Here is a 17,540-nt window from a genome sequence, read left to right on the forward strand (position 1 = left end):
CAAGTGGGACAAACCCAGTTAGAGACATCCAAGTCATTCCAGGCCTCCAGCCAAGGGGGTCGGAGAGCTGCTTTGTAGTCAAGTTGATGTAGCCAGCGGTGTCGGGACCAGCAGAGCTGTCTGCCAGGTTTGAGCCCTGGCAGTGCCTGAATGCCATTGTAGGAGCCTTGCCACGAGAGCAGGATTGGGGAAAATGGGAGTCAGTCACCCAGGTCTCATGTGATGGCAGACCCACGTTGCATTCAATGCACACACACATCCCCTGATCAGAATATCTGCCTCGTCCTAAATGTATGCTGAATTTTAGAGTCCGAGGAAACCATTCAAAGCTGTTAAAGTCGGTGTATTACAGGTCCATGGGAAGCTTTTTCATCCCCGAGGCACAAAACCCAGGAAAACCTAATATTCATCATTGCAAAGCAAACTCTTGCTATGTTCAGAATACTAAATGCATGGGCACAACATTTTCACACGTGATGCTGTACCTGTGCAGCTATACTTAAGCACAATTAGATGGAGGAAGGAATGTGATTAGTCTGCAATGGAAATATGCGCCTGTTGCTATTGTTCCAGGGAGAATAACACCTTCTCCCAGGCAGGGCAGAAACTTCACTTTGAAATTCCCGAGTTGACAAAGGCTTGAATCAGAACTGTAACTTTACTTTGATGTCATTTTTTGTGGTTTAATACCCCTCTTTATTTATTTTTTTACAACCATGTAAAATATATAAAGAAACCTAATCTCTTAGATAGGTGTATAAGAATTTACTGAATAGACCTTAATGGTTCCTTTATATAGCTATAAAACCCAGGGAAGCAGTCTGAACTGGACCAGAAACTTTAAATGTTATGTACATTTATTTGTCAGAGTCAAAAGTTTATTGCTGTAGGTATTTACCTTCCTCATTGTTTAACTAGGTTGTGTTTTTCTCAGGCAGCTATGGTAAAAAATATGTTGCACAGGAATGAAGGAGAGCTTAAAAGCAGGGGTGAATAAGCCAAATCTGCTTTTGGAAATGTATTATAAATCCAGAGTAACTTTATTGCTATTAACACATTTACACTACTCTCAATTCTGAACACTTCAAGCACAAATATAGCTATGATAGAGTTAATTGCCCCCACCCCTCACTCCCATAGGCTAAATTAGAATAATTCAGTGAAGCTGATGAATTTTTCTTAATTTCTATCCATAGAAATCAAAGACTCTGTCCCTAAACTAAGCAGGGTTTTCCACCTCACCTTTAAAGTATTAGCTATCTAATACCCTCTTGCTGTACATTACAGATAAGCAGCTGAACAGTATTTAGCAAGTGTGTAAGTGCATATAGAGTCACAGGTGGCGCGTTGCTGTAAATCAGAATAGCTCCTCTGAAATCAGCTCAGTCTGTGTTGATTCACACTGGCTGTGGGTCTAGCTCATGTACTCACAGCATTTTGCAAAGGTATGTGTCCACTGGCCTCTAACATTTCAAGTTCTTCAGGTAGGCAATTTTTTAAAGCTTTAATAAAGCATAGTAGCAGACCACAAAGACATTTCTGAAATTATGGTACATCAAACCAGACAGGGCAAAACACAGTCCTGCTGAACAGTGGTGCGATTGAATTTGGCCAGATACAACTCTAAATGAGAAAATTCTGAATTATTTAATAGTGCACAGATCATTGGTCAGTTTCAAATTATACAGCCAAAGTCAGATTCTCATCTGTAACACAGAATATCAGAATTTAAGAAAGGATCTATTTCAATTTTGTTAATATTTAGTGTCACATGAATTTGTGGTGTTTGCCCATTTTTACTCTTGCAAGCATTGAAATACTAAAACACTTTCATGGTTTTTGCATATTTCTTTTATTAAAAGGAAAAAGGACAACAGCATTAAGAAAAATATCGAAATCTACTTTATAATTTTGGTGATTTATACCAGGTATTTGCTTTAGTACTCTGCTACTGTGACAGTGAAGAGCAGTCCGTAGATACATGTACATATACTTATAATAAATGTGTGTTCACGTTTATGTATGTGTGGGAGGAAGAATACATCTGTACCAGAAATCGTGTGTGTTTTTATTAAGAAAGGTCAGAATGGAAAGAATTAAGAGAGACCCCTAGCAACATCCATCTCTATTTCTTTCAATTTCCTGTTGGATTACCGTAACTATCTCTGTTTTCTCTTCCATCTCAGTTGGAAAGATAACATAAATTATCAGCAGTAAGCCAAGGATATAGTAAGATTCAGTATACTTTTCTCTGGGTGCTCCTTTTAATACATTATCATTATCTGTTATGCAGATAAACAATAAAATTGGAAGAGCGATGTCATTTCAGTACAGTCCTTTGTGTAAGGCAGGGAATCAGTATTTTATCTGTGTAAGTTCGTTGATTTTCCCTGTGGTGGCCTAAGGCATGCCTCAGATTGCACATGCATTCTCCTAGCAGAGCCATTAATTTGTGTTTCAGAGTATCTGGTTTAATTAGCAAGCAAGTTACAGAGATGAGTGATGCCAGTTAATGAGATTTCTCTGGAGGTGGTAGCTCAGGTGGTGTTTCTATGGGCCCTGGTCCACGTGGAGAGGTACAGCTGAGTGCTGTACCAAAAAAAGTCATCAAATATGCATAGAAAAGTCCCCTTCATTTTAAACACAAACTTTTCTGGACATGGTTATTTTATTTCAGTGTTCTTACTGTTCTCCTATTTGAAATCCATTTTTTCTAATTGTGTCAGTAGACTGATTTACAGGCATTTTCATCATTTGGTTAGACCCGATTAAAACAAAACTATGAAATAAATGGAAGAAGTTGACATCTTGACTATTAGGTTACACATTTCCATTTTAATAACATTAGGCATTTATAATGACATTTTTGTTAACAGATAACAGATAATGTTTGTACTAGGGATTGTTAGTGTTGCTATTAAGTTTTTAATCACTGAGAACTGGAATGACTCACGATGGGTAATTTACTTAGGTAGAAAAGGTTAAGTTCAAGTCTTGTAAGTTATATTCTAGGGGCTGCCAATAATTGCACTAAAGCTTTGTACACATGTATACATCCTTGTAAAACTGGCCCCTGAACACGGGCAGTTGGGGGTGAGGCAACATTCATATTATTGTTAGAAATGTTATATCAATGATTTGTTTTTCATCAACTCCTTCCATCTGGCCCATCTTTTTTCTAACTGTTACTTAATTGAATACAAGCAAACAGTTGGTCCATTTTTCTTCATTATTTCATTCTGACACATTTCTATAAATGGGTTTTGTCTTACAAACATGGCAATAGCATAAATTACAAAGATGAAGCATGTTTGAGACAAGAATTAGGAAAATTTTTTTGTGTGTAATCTTTTCTTCAGGGGTGGATGCTTAATTAAATGCCAACCAAAGATATTTAAATGAGAACCTAAATCAGGCTATTTATTAAATGCTTAGCAGTAAACAAGCTTTAAACAGCATGAAATGATCACACTTTTAAAACCTGTTCATTTAGCCATATATCCCTAACATGGAAGAGCTCCCCTTAGTCGTAATCACTGAATTAACTCTGTGGATACATTTTTTTCCCTCCCTTTTCTTTGCAGAGAGAATGTGCTAATTTCATCAAGGTGCTTAAGGCTTACAACCAAACCCACTTGTATGCTTGTGGAACAGGAGCTTTTCATCCAGTCTGCACCTATGTTGAAGTTGGAAGCCATCCTGAGGTAAACTATCTTAAAACAGTATTTTTCCTTTTCCTCTTTTTAATCCTTATTGGTGTTTAGCCATGATCTCGTCCTGCCAAAATGTGCTCTTCCAGGTTTCTGTGGCTTGGTGAGCAGATCCGGTAAGACCTGCTCCTGCATCAGGTGCTGACGTGCTGATTGATAAATCACAGCAGAATCTGTCCTTTTCTCCCCTGCACAGCATCGTTTCCCCCAGGGGCTTAAATAAATACGAGTAAGCCCATTCTACCTGGCTCATGATTATGAATGGCACCGTCTTTTTGTTCGGTTGGGATGTATACCAGTTATAAGAGGGGTAGTTCAGCCTGTGTGTTTTATTCTGGGCCCAGCTCTGTCCTTTAGTCTCCTACCAGTCCGTACAGTTTGGCACCACAGCAGCTTTCTCCCAGCTGGGAATTAAAATAGCATCACACATTCATAAATCCCACTTCTCAGATTTGTCCTAACACACTGACGGGTTTTCATATGTGACCTAGGTTTTGTTTCCTTGTTTTTTAGTGAGAAATAAATCACTTTTTTTCTCTCTTTTCCCTCATATTTTTTTAAAAAAAATCTGTAGCTTGCTGATTTTTGCTTAGTGTTTCAGAAATCTTGCAGTAGCTTTTGTACTGTTTTGTCAGTGACCATCATAATAACATGGTCTTCCCTGGTGAGAAACAGTATCACGCACAGAAAGCAACAGGACTATGCAAGTTTTTCTGGCTGAAGATTTGATTAGAATGTCTCTGTGCTCCATTTTAATACTCTTTCTCTGCAGAAAAGCCAATCTTTTCCTGTTAAGATGAGTGTGTAATATAAATTAGTCCACTTTACTTTGTTTTCACCCTGGCTTACCCAATATTGCTCGATGGACTGCTTTATGGATATGTGTTACTGGTGAATCCATAGTTGCATTACTCACAGCTTCTGTGATCTTCGAAGAACAGCCCTTTCAAGTTACCTTATGGTTTTGCAATTCAGGTTTGCAGATTTCCCTGAAAATAAAGACTTCATTGTTAAATGAATGAGGACTCAGTTATTTAAAAATCAGAATCTCTTCGTGTAGAAAAATTAACAGACCTTTTGAGTGTTGACTTTGTAGTCTGGGAACCATTTTTCCCTATAAAAATGTCTTTTGATATTTGAAACATAAGTCTTTAAAATATTCGAAGCATAAGGTTGTGAACAGATAAAGGAGCTGCAAAGTGGAAAGGTGTTCCCCCCCCCCCCCCCCCCCTTTAATGCTTTATTCCAGAATGCATTCTTGGCAATTAGTGATTGTCTCTTGACCACACACAGTATGTCATTGCTTACTGCATTAAACAGATTCTCTGCTTCCTGAGATCCATTTGGGAATTGGTAGACATATTAATTAACTCTAGTTCCGTAAGATGTGTGTCAATCAATTCCTGGCTATCTGCCAAGTGAATCTATCTGCAGAGAGATAGCTGGTATGAGGTCATTTACTTCTACATTTGGCTGGTTTATGACTGTGCCATAAAACTAACACACACTTCAGGATTTATAGAAAGGATGAGCAGAGATGACTGGCCAGATCCAACCTTGGTTTAACATTCTGGATTTTGAGAGCCTTCAGTCAATGATGTGTTTGGCACTGGACCTAGAAGAGGATGTTTGTTTTAGCTTCTTTTTAGCGGTTCCTAACTATAAACAGAATCTAAATTGTTGCTTTTCTTTGGTCATTTATGCAGTAAGTTTGTAAGTCCCCCTGTGCCTGAATCATTCTCATGACCCTTCATTTCGCCTTTGCAAACCAGGGAAGGCAGGAGTATGTTTATCTGAGCTGCCTCAGACACTGCTAGCTTTTGACTTCCTTTTCATACTTAAGCTATGAGTGAAATCATCTTCACCTGCCCTTCTGATGGCACAAGTTTCTGTGTCCTCTGGGCAGGTGTGCAGGAGGGGTCGCTGCCTTCTCAGCCCAGGTCTGTCCATGCAGAGGGAAAGTGGGGCAGGCAGGAGGCAGGAGCACCCACCTCTTCTCAGGCTTTGCCAGTCTGCCTGGGTCCTGCCCCTTGCAAAGCTGAAATTCAGAAGAATAAATGAATTTATTAAGTTTGCAATGAAAAATAATCTGGTCTCCCTCTGTCTCTCAGCTACAGCCTGCTTCTTCCTTTCCTGTATCACCTAGGCAGGAATTTCAAATGTGCATCTCCTTCCTCAGATGGGGAAGAGGAGGGTGCTTGATTGACAGTAGCTATTAGAAACACCACAAATGGTGGGGGATGGGGGCGGGGGGATATACAATATTAACCCCCATACCCCTGCTCCCTGCATCTGTGAGAGCCAGATGGTTTACGTTGTCATGTCAGACAGCAGTGCTGGACGTGTCAAAGGGCCACTACTTCTGTGTCATGTACAGTGTCTACCTCCCCAGCATACTAAAAGTAGTTAAAAGTGTCAGCAAAGGCAAGCGATTGCTTTTGAATTAAAAAAGAAAAATGCCATTTAAAACATTTCCTGAAGATTCATTTTCTGCCACAACACTTGAGGAAAATTAACTGGCTTTGCCATCTGCTTATTTATTTTTCAAGCTCTTGGAGAGGTAAATGTGAACTGATTAGCGAAATAGTCAGGGAATGTACCTATTGTCTGATAAGATTGCTTGTTTACGCGAGCTCTGAATATAATCCACCTGCCTGGGTCCGATGGAGGAGAGGAAATTAGTGTGCGCCAAACTAAAGAGGATAGAGGAGTGAAATTTAAAAAAAGAGTGGCAAGCGGTACAGGAGTCACTGGAAGCAATTGGAGTAAGCTGCAGGAGGCTGGGATATGGCCCAGTTTTTATGATGGGGAAAGGAAATAAATTACTTTCTGTGACAGTCATAAATATGAATTGTTATATCTGTTGAATATCTCTTCGATATGAACCAGCGTATCGCAGCCCCGTTCCATACTTGAAGAAAACCATTTCTAGTGATGAAACTAGGCAGATCTAATTGAGTTTGATGAAGTACAGTATCAGAAATAATAATAAAAAGGTAAAAGAATATGAACAGCATGCTGTGCATCTGATTAAAAATGATCTGCGCAAATGTATACAACCTAATATGTTGTGAATTACACTACAATCTAAAGAGTAAAGCAGACTAATCTTCACTTAAATCCATTCCAGATGTGTAAGTGAATAACCACAGTATTTAGAGAGAAGAATAAAGTTAACGTTTGAATAGACTTTAAGCACGTAAGCCATGAGTAAGCAGGAAAGAACATATCTGGAGAGAATGTAGCATGTGTATACGCAGAAGATACCTGAGGAGAGCCTAATTTAAAGCTGGAGATCATCCATTGGGGAGGCTATATGTGTACTTTCACTGAATGGGGCAAACTGGCTCATATGCAGACATCCATATTGTACGTGCATAAGTGTAGGCAAGATGACCTCACCTACACCAACTTCAGGCATACGGGGTTAGGCAATATGTGGCATTCCCTCCACATAATGCAATATAAGACAAGAAACCAATTACCAGACAAAACAAGAAAGTAATTAGTAAAGCCCTGTTCTGCTCCTACTGACTTCTGAGGAAACAGGCTTGGATGTGTGGGAATGCTGTGCTTAACAGTTACACAATTACACTGGTCAGATCTGTGCCTGAAACAAACAAACCCAGCAGCAGGGAGGCACAGGGGTGCGTTAAACCCACTAGGAAATCACAACAGGATGCGGAATACACCTGCCTGTGCATGCCAGAGCAGGGGGGGAGCCCTGCTCCCTTTCCCCAGGGCTCCCTTTGGGGCAGTTTCTGTGAGCCAGCAGGGAACACTCCTGTTTAGGAAAGACCAGGATTTTCCATTTGCTTAACCCTTACATACAGGTGGAGGTATAGAGAATGCCCTACAGAACCTTCTTGTTTTTTTTTTTAATTTTTTTTTTATTCGTTACACGCTCAGGCATTGCCAGAGCTGTACAAAACGGTTTGCCAGATCCTCAGCAGGAATACATTAGGGTTTCTTCAACAGAGGTAAATCAATAGATGCTGTCTGAAGAACCAACACGGCTTCTTTTATTGTCTCCTAATTCCAAATTTCTTGTCATTGTCTAACAGATTAAAACTCATTTTTAACTGTATGAACTTAAAAGGTCTGGGATCACTTTACTTGCAGGTTATTTCTCATTCTTAATCAATAAAGAAGCTCTAAATTTAGTTCAGATTTATGATGTACATAAAACATTAAGTTATTGCATATGAAGTTATATAACGCTACCACCTGTAACATATTTGCTTTTTCCGGACTCTGTGTATTTTAAAAATCTTTGGTTCAACTCATAAAATTTTGCTGAATTATACTTTCCACTTTCTTTTTTTTCTTCCCCTCTTTCTGTACTTCACATTAGAAGAGGTCTAGAGTGCATTTTGTAAGTAATGCACATCCTGTTCTGATACGTTTATGCATCTGTCTTTTTTGTCTGTATATATACCTGTATGCATTGTATATATGTATATAGTGATGGAAGAGCAGTTTTTTCTAAGAGAATGACTTTGAAGGAACACATTACCTGAATGACCAGCGCTACTGCTGGTAGAAAACATGTTGTGTTTCATTATCTAATATAAAATTCAGGGCGAAACATTGACTTCAGTAGTAGCAGATGTGGCTTAAATGTGCCTAACGTCATTGAAGACAGCAGAGCTGTGTCAGTTTACATCAGTTGAGATTCTGACCTGTGGTTTTTAAATGAAACATTTGAGCAAATGATTTCTTAAGTTAAGAATCACCTCAGGCTAATTTTCTTTCCATCTAATTAATTATACCTTTATATGGCGTTGATATGCTTACCAAATACATAGAGAAAATAATGAAGGAAAAGGGTATGGTTAAAAGATTTTTCTCATTTGTGATATAACAGTTGTGTGATAGAGCTATTGTTTGTGCCACACTAGTTCTAAGCATTGCTATAATCACTGAGAAATGCGGATGATGGAAAATCTAGTTTAGAGATTGTAACAGCCTATTTTAGTTCAGTGATGCTTTAACCTTTCAGACCACTAGTATCCTGTTACTATAGTACATGAAAACAGAGCTGAAAAGCCAGATCACTAGCTTCTGTGCTGTATAAGTAAAAGAAAGCATTTCTTAGATGTTTAAAGGCTGATATACTTCACCCTTTTCCATAAAAAGCAAGATAATGATTTCTGTGATATGGGGAAATCCCAGGTCCTGGGCCTTTTTGCTGTACTGACGTTCCTGTCTGCGGAGGATGGACGGCAAGTAACAGGATAGTTGGTGTTAGGCACACATCTGTCAAGGCATCTCACAGGGCCAGTGGCCAAAATTGCAAAATAAATGGGTTTGATTCCTCTGAAGGCTGCTGGGTCTGCAAACCATCACTTCTGCTGCTTCACATGACATCGATTTCCAGTCCCTTAGGCTACCCTGCATGAAAACTGTTTGCTTAAAATCAGGCTTTTCACACATGTACAATTTACCTCCACTTGTTAAAAGAATAAATCTTGGCACAGCTATAACCTTCCCAGCATTTTGGAATTATATAGTATTATATACAATTATATGTAGCTGTATATAGCTTATAATTCTTTTTCCAAGCTGTAATTCACTATGCCATTGGTTGGGAAGGGATATGCTATGAGAACTTTCCAATGACCTGAAGACAATATTTACAAGAGATGTACAGGGAAGGGACAGAGAACATGACAGTCCTTTCTCATAAGACAACCTAAGTAAACTGGTTATTCTGGTAAGGTCTGACAAATATTTCTGTAAGGAAACCAAGATGTGTTGTTGGAAGCTTTACACATTTTTAAGGACCGTGATGCAGAAACATGCATATCGTACAGGCTGAGCACTGTGTCCCAAATGGCAGCTCTTGTTATGTGGCATTACCCTGTGATAAAGTTGCAGAAGGTCACCATAAAAAGGTAACTCAATTCCCATTTAACAGGCTTTTTGAAAAACTCCATAAACTCCTTTGTAAACAAATATTAATCATGTTAATGTATGTATGAAGGCCTGTCTTTGAATGCACCACAGGTCTCCTTTGATTTTAGCTGGATTTTGAACACTTGGTCAGCTAAAAAAGAAGTTAAACTGGGAAAACTCCGATTTTTCAAAACTTCATCCTGTCATTCCCAAGCAAAATATAACTCCAATAAAATTTAATTTCCAGAGTAGATCCTTTAAAGTAGGACTATTAGGCTTTATGTGATAATTTAGCTGTCGGAATAGTTTAATTTATGAGGCAAACTTCTCTCAGCTGAATAGCACACATGGCAGAAATGGCTGACATCTTTCCTACCCCTCACTGCGGGGAAAGTCTGCACAGCTGCTACGGATATTTCATCCTCAGCAAACTGAGACACTGAAGAGAAAGATTTTGAAAGAGATTATTTTTCCATGTATCTTATTTTAACAAGATAAGAATCAATTTCCTAATAAAAATTATAATGCATACTAAACTTTTGATGTAAACCACACAGTTAGAGGTATAACAATTTAAATCTGTAGCTAGTGTTTATTACCCTGACATACTCAATTAAGAAGGATGTGCCTATATGACAGCTGAATATTTGACAACTAGCTGATCCATTTGATCTTCCATTTACTAGTGTAAAGGTGTGTTTGTAAGAATAGGACTATTCCAAATCATATGCCTGCAAAGATTCCGGCTTAATATCTTAAAATTCAGATGCAGTACAAATATCATTTTTGGGGGGAAAGTATTTAGTAAAGGGGTCATACTTTAAACATTGACAGGAAATGTGAACATCTTAGGTTTTCAGCTGTCATGTAATGAATTTAGTCCTGCCCTTCCGTATTTCATAATTGCACCTAAGCAATTTGGAATCTATGTATGTCTACAGTGACAGAAAGTCAGTAATTACGTCTGGGGTTCACTTGGAGATTTACAAGTTGAGCATTTACATGCAGTAAATGAAATGAAGTTTTAAACTATCACAAGTGAAAATGGTGTGGTTGGCTGTTTTATTTCTCCACTTTTATTCATCAGCCTACAGACTTAAACGATTTAGACAAAATGGAAGCACAGTTCTTTAATAAGTCATACAAAGGAGAGGTGTAAGATATGATGAGAAGCAGGACAAAGACATGGAATTTACAGCCACAAGGGACATTTGTTGCACAGCAGAAACCACTAATGAAACTCCTGTTTTTATTCAAGTCTGATCAGTTCAGCTGTTCAGTAACTAACTTTTGTTTAGGACTCGATAAATATATCAAAATTGCTATGGCAGACCTCCAGATTTGTCCTTAAGTAAAAAAAAAAAAAAAAAAAAAAAAAAAAAAAACCAAACCAAAACAAACAAACCAAAAAAACCTCCCCAAAAAACCCAAAACTCTAGAACCTTACTACTTTACTATGACTTTATACATACATTTTAAAGGAAATGGAAATGAAAGTCACTCCACAGGTGGAGTTCCACCACTGTACAGTTTGGTTTTAATTGAAAACTTCCCTGAGATGGGAGACAACTGGTGAGGATATGGTCTGTAGAGAGTCTTGGTGTTTTTGAGGATCTGGTCTGACCGCAAGAGACATGCAATGGCACAAAAAGCTTGGTAAGTAGCAAGATCCTGCATATTCTTCTCCGGTGTTGAAAAAAACTGCTCACACAAAGTAACTGTTAGCACAGATATAATGTTTTTTAGATATTCTCAGTGCAAAAAGAGTCTAGTGTGAATGACAGTGTCAAATTGGAACCCCTGCCTTCTAATGAGAGGAATCTGCGCTAGCATGCTTCCACTGAGATAACTGAGAAAACCATTGTCCTGTCACCATACATGGCTTTTGCCTTCTGTGGCTGAGAAATGCTGGTTGATTACAGTGGAGAACTGTATACAGTATGCCACAGCTGAATGACTTCCATGAATAAGAAGCTAAAGCCAGTCGACATATTCATTAGGTTCAAAGAATTGAGTCTCAGAACTGTGGGAAAACTTTTGTTTATGCTGCTGGAGGGGAGGGAAAAAAAAAAGAAAAAAAAAAAGAGTGAGATAGAAAGAGACCTCCATGGAAGTAAATTTGCAGAGTGGAGCATGCACATGCAGACATGCAGAGCTGTTGAGTGGATTTTCACTTACACCCCAAGCAATGTCTTGCTTTGTGAGTCCATGTCTTAAAACCATGGGTAGCTTTGAATATACTCAGATAACAAATGATTCCAGTTAAAGATACTCTAAGATCTGGGTTTAATTTCTTTCTTTCTTTCTTTCTTTTTTTTTTCTTTTTTTTTTTCTCCTTGTTTTAAATGTGAGGTGATTTTTCCTAGTACTAGTTGTCTTCAGTGAAGTTCTCTAGGACTTATACTGGTGTAACTAAGGCTCAGGTTCACTCTTCATTTGTATGGTCACAGAAAAAACAGGAAGCTCTAGCATTGTTAGAATGGTGACTCAGAGTGTTATGACTGCTTTAAGAAAATTAATTTTAGTGATGGTTACCAGAGGAGCTGAAAATACACCCACTGTTTTCATTTGGATGTTCATTATTTCTCCTATCAATTAAAGGATGTTATGATGAATTATTTATCTCCACAATGTAAATATTCCCACTGGCACATGATTACCTTACTTTACCATGAGATGAAACAGTTTTCCTAATTCATTACAGACTTGATTGTACTTTTAAGAGAGAAGGCAATCATATTAAGATGTTGATCCAATTTTCTGGGTGGGAATATTATGTTCGTTCATCAACAGAGCCCATACTGTTTCTAGTAGCACAGAAGTTCAACATTTGCCTCTTGTTAGAGTAACAATTGAAAACATTAGCCTAACTTCACAATCATGCAACATATGCAAAATTTCATCCACACACCTCCCAAAACAAAAGACAAGTATGGCTGAATCCTTTGATCTCTCGACCAACATGGGGGGAAAAAAATAAAAAAATAAAATAACAAACCACCATCTGTTGGGAAACCAGTGTAATAAAAACAGTGGAAAGCCAGCCTATAGTATAGACTGACTTAATTGAGGAAATTACTTATAAATAGGATTATTTCTTGATTTAGAGGTGCAGGAGGAAGCAAAACTGAAAGAAGGAGTTACCAAGCTCACATTTGGATAGCTTAACATCAAAGCAATATTATTCATTGTGGGACCCACGTCACAAGGCTCCAGTTGACAGGGGCTGACTTCATAAAGACTCACATTTTAAGTGTCATTGCTGCTGCTGAAGGAATTGACTGTATTTTGTTTGTAGCTCAGTACAAACATCTTGCTAAATAGTCTTTAAACAACTGAGGTCATGACACAGCAGGTTTTAGCTGTGGGTCTTGCACCACATACAGGCTACGGGGCTGTGAAATGCAGAACAGCAAACTAACCAGTGATACTAAATATTCAGACAGAAAGACCTAACCGAGAACCTACTGATTTCCACTAACTTCATTTGTCTTTATCTAAAGTTTTATGAGAGCTGGTGTGTTTTGAAGTGCTTTTCAAGCCTAGTTTTTAAAGGCTGTAGGATATATTTAACTCTTGGAAGTTACATGCGAGTCTGAAATCACTGCCTCTTTCCACGCTTCCAGACCAACCTAATATTTATAGTTTCTGCAAGTTTACATTGTGGGAGCTTCGTGGTACGTCAGCATGGTGACTGGCTTGCAGGTTGTCCCAGGAGGGGGCCCAAGGGAGGCTGCGTACAGCCGTGGTCCAAGCTGCTCACGCCTGAGCTTCTCCTCAAAACCTCCTCTTGATGTTGCTTCTGGCAGTAAGAGTCTTATTCATTCAAGATTCCCAGAAAAGGGGCATTTCCCCAAAGGAAAGATGAGAACACTTGTGGATTTAAAAGCAATCTATCAGATTCAGGAAAGAAAAAAGTCACTTTCCACAATGGAAGGCCTCTTCGGTGTGTTTCCAAGCTCCTTATACATCTCATCCTTTCAACAGCTGCATTTGGCATGACAAAACTGGCTTCTTCACAATGATTAAATCTTATTTCTCCTTTGATAAAATGCAGAGCAACTGCAGGTGAAACTACTATTTCTGTGAGTAAACAGCAGTACCTAAGTATCTGCAACAGTTGCCTGATGGAACAGGAAATAATTGTACTTCTGCTATCTTGACCATCCCCATTTTTATGCACAGACTCATATTTATGTGAAAGAGCTTTCATAATACTTTCCAGATGCCTCCTTGCCTTTACAAGATTTTGAAACTGAGTTTCTTCCCTGCCTGGTGTTATACAGTGTCTCAAATTTGTTACTAACTTGGTTCAAATCATGAAATTCTACTATTCCATAGTTCAGTAAGAAAATAATGCTAAATATTGATGTTTTGATTATTGATTAGTACTTTCCTTCTTATGGAGAGAGGTTACTGAGCTGTGTAAGAAAGCGAGTAGGAATGAATCCCATCTATGCCATACACACAGAGAAGATGGCTACAAGAGGAAGGATCTCTGCAAAACAAGAGCAGATACAGTTTGACCATTGTGTCACTTTCTAACTTTGATGAATACCTTTATAAAAGATAAAGAAAATGTTTCTTATCAGTATACAACCTTTCATCTTTTTGCATCACATCTTCTGCTGGCATAAGATGACACTGATAGATTAACAACCAGGTATTTCAGGATCTTGAAGGTCTTACAGGAGAGAAAATCCTTGATCCTTCTTTAAAAAATATTTTAATGTGAATAGAGACACAATAGAGCAATGTAAGCTTGATTGCTTCAGTAGTACCTGTCAGCAGCAAGAAAATTCTGGTTTAGGAATGGGTCATAGCTTAGACAAAGACTGTATTTTGTGCATAAAATTATCTAAAAATAACAGAGATGAAAGCGGTGCATAGGCTTAATTATCTGTTTTATACATTAGTTCGTCTCTCTTTTGCCATGAAGAGTTAATCAATTTACTGTTAAAAGACTGTGGCAGATTAAGAATAGTGCTGAAACAGGCAGTGTTTTAAATATTTGTGCTTGTCCCATATGCCTACTGCTTGTGTGATGCTGGAAATCAGACTAAGTGATCACAGCAACTCTTCCTGTCCTCAAAATCTAATAAAACCACTAGAAGTGAGTTGGGGGAAAAAAAAATATTTAGTCTTCCATTCATTCTCAGTTCTAGCTTACATCGTTTGTAACAACTTGCTTTCTGTTTGTGGCGCTCGGTAAGTCTGTTGGGAAATGTGCCGGCTCCTCTTTATGCTTCTGAGCGTAAACCGTGGAGAATCTCTGTATCTTCCCTCAAATACCGTTCCTGTGAGAGAAATGTTCTGTGCCCTTCTGTTCCTTCCTTCACCTCTCCCTCATTTATGTAAGACGAATAATTTAGTGACTATGACCTGACTTAGATGAAATCCATGCCTCTTGACTTGTTCATGCCTCTGTGGACTTTGAGTAAATTAGTTATTTCCTAAGTAACTCATATAATTGGAAATGGTGAGTAACTTTCCACCATTACTTGGGAACTCAAGGGAAGATGAGCTGATACCTGCTTTTTTCTTTCTCTTCAGCTTCTGTATGATTTGCTGTAGACAATTCACATATGGTTATTTTTATTTATTCCCAGCAGGAAACTTTGTTTTTAAAAATGTGGTTTTTCTTTAGCTCAGTGAGTCAGAAAAAAAATGTGAGAAACACATTGGATGAAAAACCAGTCACCACTGGAAAACTTAGCTAAAAAGAGGTGTTGTGCAGAAGGAATAAATGTATCATGAGGAATTCATGCCTATCAGAATTAGCAGTGACTTGCTATGCCATCTAATCTATTAATTTGTGTACGTTTGCAGTCCTCTGCAAGTCTGGACTGTCTTCTCACCTGTAGAGATAGAAACAACAACTAGTGATTCTTGCAGTGCAGCATTAAATTGCATTTTAATTAGTTTGTTTCCAAATATTGCATGGCTAATCATAATTATATACATTGCCCAGCCCTAAGCAACTCTTCTCCTATTCAGTGTCTATATCGAACGGTTCCAGAAGAGCTGTCATATAACTTTTCTCTTGTGTGATTGTATTATTTTAGCTAAGAAATTCTATGGATTAATGAAAATCTATGGATTCCTCTGAGCTGCAACATGGTCACACTCAGGGAGATATGTTAATAAACGTTCACAAGTACATAATCAGATGAGAACACAATACTCTCCATTAATGAAATATGATCCATAATGAATCTTGCATGGGCGTGCTGATAACTACCTTTAGGTTAAAGTGCTCGGTTGGATGTCAGAGTATAACAATATCTGTCTTAGATGTGTATCATTACAGCAAAGTAATTAAAGGTTACTTAGCTGTTAAATGGTTACCTTGGAGGAATCCTTCAGTAATGTGGCTTCAAACATGCCTTTACAATGACATTAATTAAGCAAATTAAATATCAGCCTTGTAGTAATCTATTCTATGTACAGAGTATCAGGCATATAAAACGTATAAAATGATTGGTGGCAGAAAGGTGAGAACTTCAAGATATGGCCATTTGTTTTTAAACATAAAATGATCGTGTTTGTTCTGTATGTAAAATAAGGCTCGTGCTATTGGGTTAAAAAGAACAGTGACAAAATAGCTGAAGGGAAATGGAATGTCAAAATTATCACGGTCGTGTTCCACGTGCTGTGGGAGTGGAAAGCTCAAGTAGCACCATTCAGAATGAGAGAAGTATTAAAATTCACTTGATCTTTTTCACACTTCTGCACTACATGGAGTTAAAAGCCTGTTAAGGAATGACTAGATTTTTGCTAGCAGCTCAGTCTGACTCATCGGGAGGATGCTTTCAGGGATTACTAGCTTGCTGCCTTCTTCTGTATTTAATATAAACCACACCAGGAAAGTTGAGCAAGCGGCTTGATCTGGATATAAACATTTCTCATCACCCATTTGAGTGGGAATGCAACATAGGCAACACCAGTGACAGAGCATTACAGACATGAGAGAAATTTATTTTTACCCCATAATTTCCATGCTGGATTGAATTATCATTTCATAGATTTTTATTTGAAAAAGTAATATCCTAGAATTATACAGCTGGCAATGACAAATACATAGCCCATTCTGCTTTTTTCTGTGTTTAAAGAGAAACAATCCGCTAGATAAATAGATCATTCATCTGAGACCTTTTCATATGTAAGCAAGGAGGTGTAAAGTTCAGATCTCTGCTGTCCTCCTGAAACATTGGCCTTGCTCTAGGCAATGACATTACTCACATACCTGGAGTTTACCCTTATTTGAATGTGTTGCCTGGTCATGTCTTTTGGCAAAACAGGAAAAAAAAAAAAAATCTCAGATTTTGTGAGCTGCAGAAAACTTTGCTCACAACACAGCTGGACAAGTACTGGCAGAAAAAAAAGGAAAGATGAAGAATTCTTGATAGAAATCTGCCTTTTTCATGCTATGATAGATGGTTCTAGACCAGTGAGATAATTAGCAGTGGTGGCACCATCTTATCGGTGATATGCAAAGTTGCTGTACATTTTGGTTGAGGATGACACCAGTGTTGTGGTTTCTTCTCCAGTCCTCAGGCTTCTGTCCAGGCCAAGTGGTTGGGCCTTAATTGATTTTGCTCCCTGCAATTCAGATTTCTTGAAAGATGAAGCTTCAATCATTGACCTGTGAAAATGATCCCATGTCTCCGGGCCAAAATAATTCCCAGACCAGCTAAATAGCAGTGATGGAGCTATCTATCCACTGAATAATCTTCAAAGATTCTCTGCACATATAAGGGCCAAGCTTACTTATAACATGTTAAGCGTAAAAACAAAACAACAACAAAAAAGTCTTTATACTGGGATTCTCCAAGAATTGGTTAGTTTCCTAAGCTGCAGCTTCTCAGATTGTACAGACTTTTTCTCCTTGGGCACAGTAAAAACATATATGCTGATTGGTTCAGCCTGATT

The 17,540-nt window shown here is 38.2% G+C and overlaps 1 protein-coding gene across 1 annotated transcript in view; it reads left to right on the forward strand.

Annotated features, from left to right (window-relative positions):
* The window catches only part of SEMA3A (semaphorin 3A), a 170,140-nt gene that overhangs the window by 65,520 nt on the left and 87,080 nt on the right, over positions 1-17,540 (forward strand). Inside the window, exon 4 of the mRNA XM_056341639.1 lies at positions 3,585-3,704. Within this exon, the coding sequence (XP_056197614.1) occupies positions 3,585-3,704 (120 nt within the window). The remainder of the gene's footprint in view (positions 1-3,584; positions 3,705-17,540) is intronic.

This window comes from Falco biarmicus, chromosome 5 (assembly GCF_023638135.1).
Source record: "Falco biarmicus isolate bFalBia1 chromosome 5, bFalBia1.pri, whole genome shotgun sequence".
Classification (NCBI taxonomy): domain Eukaryota; kingdom Metazoa; phylum Chordata; class Aves; order Falconiformes; family Falconidae; genus Falco; species Falco biarmicus.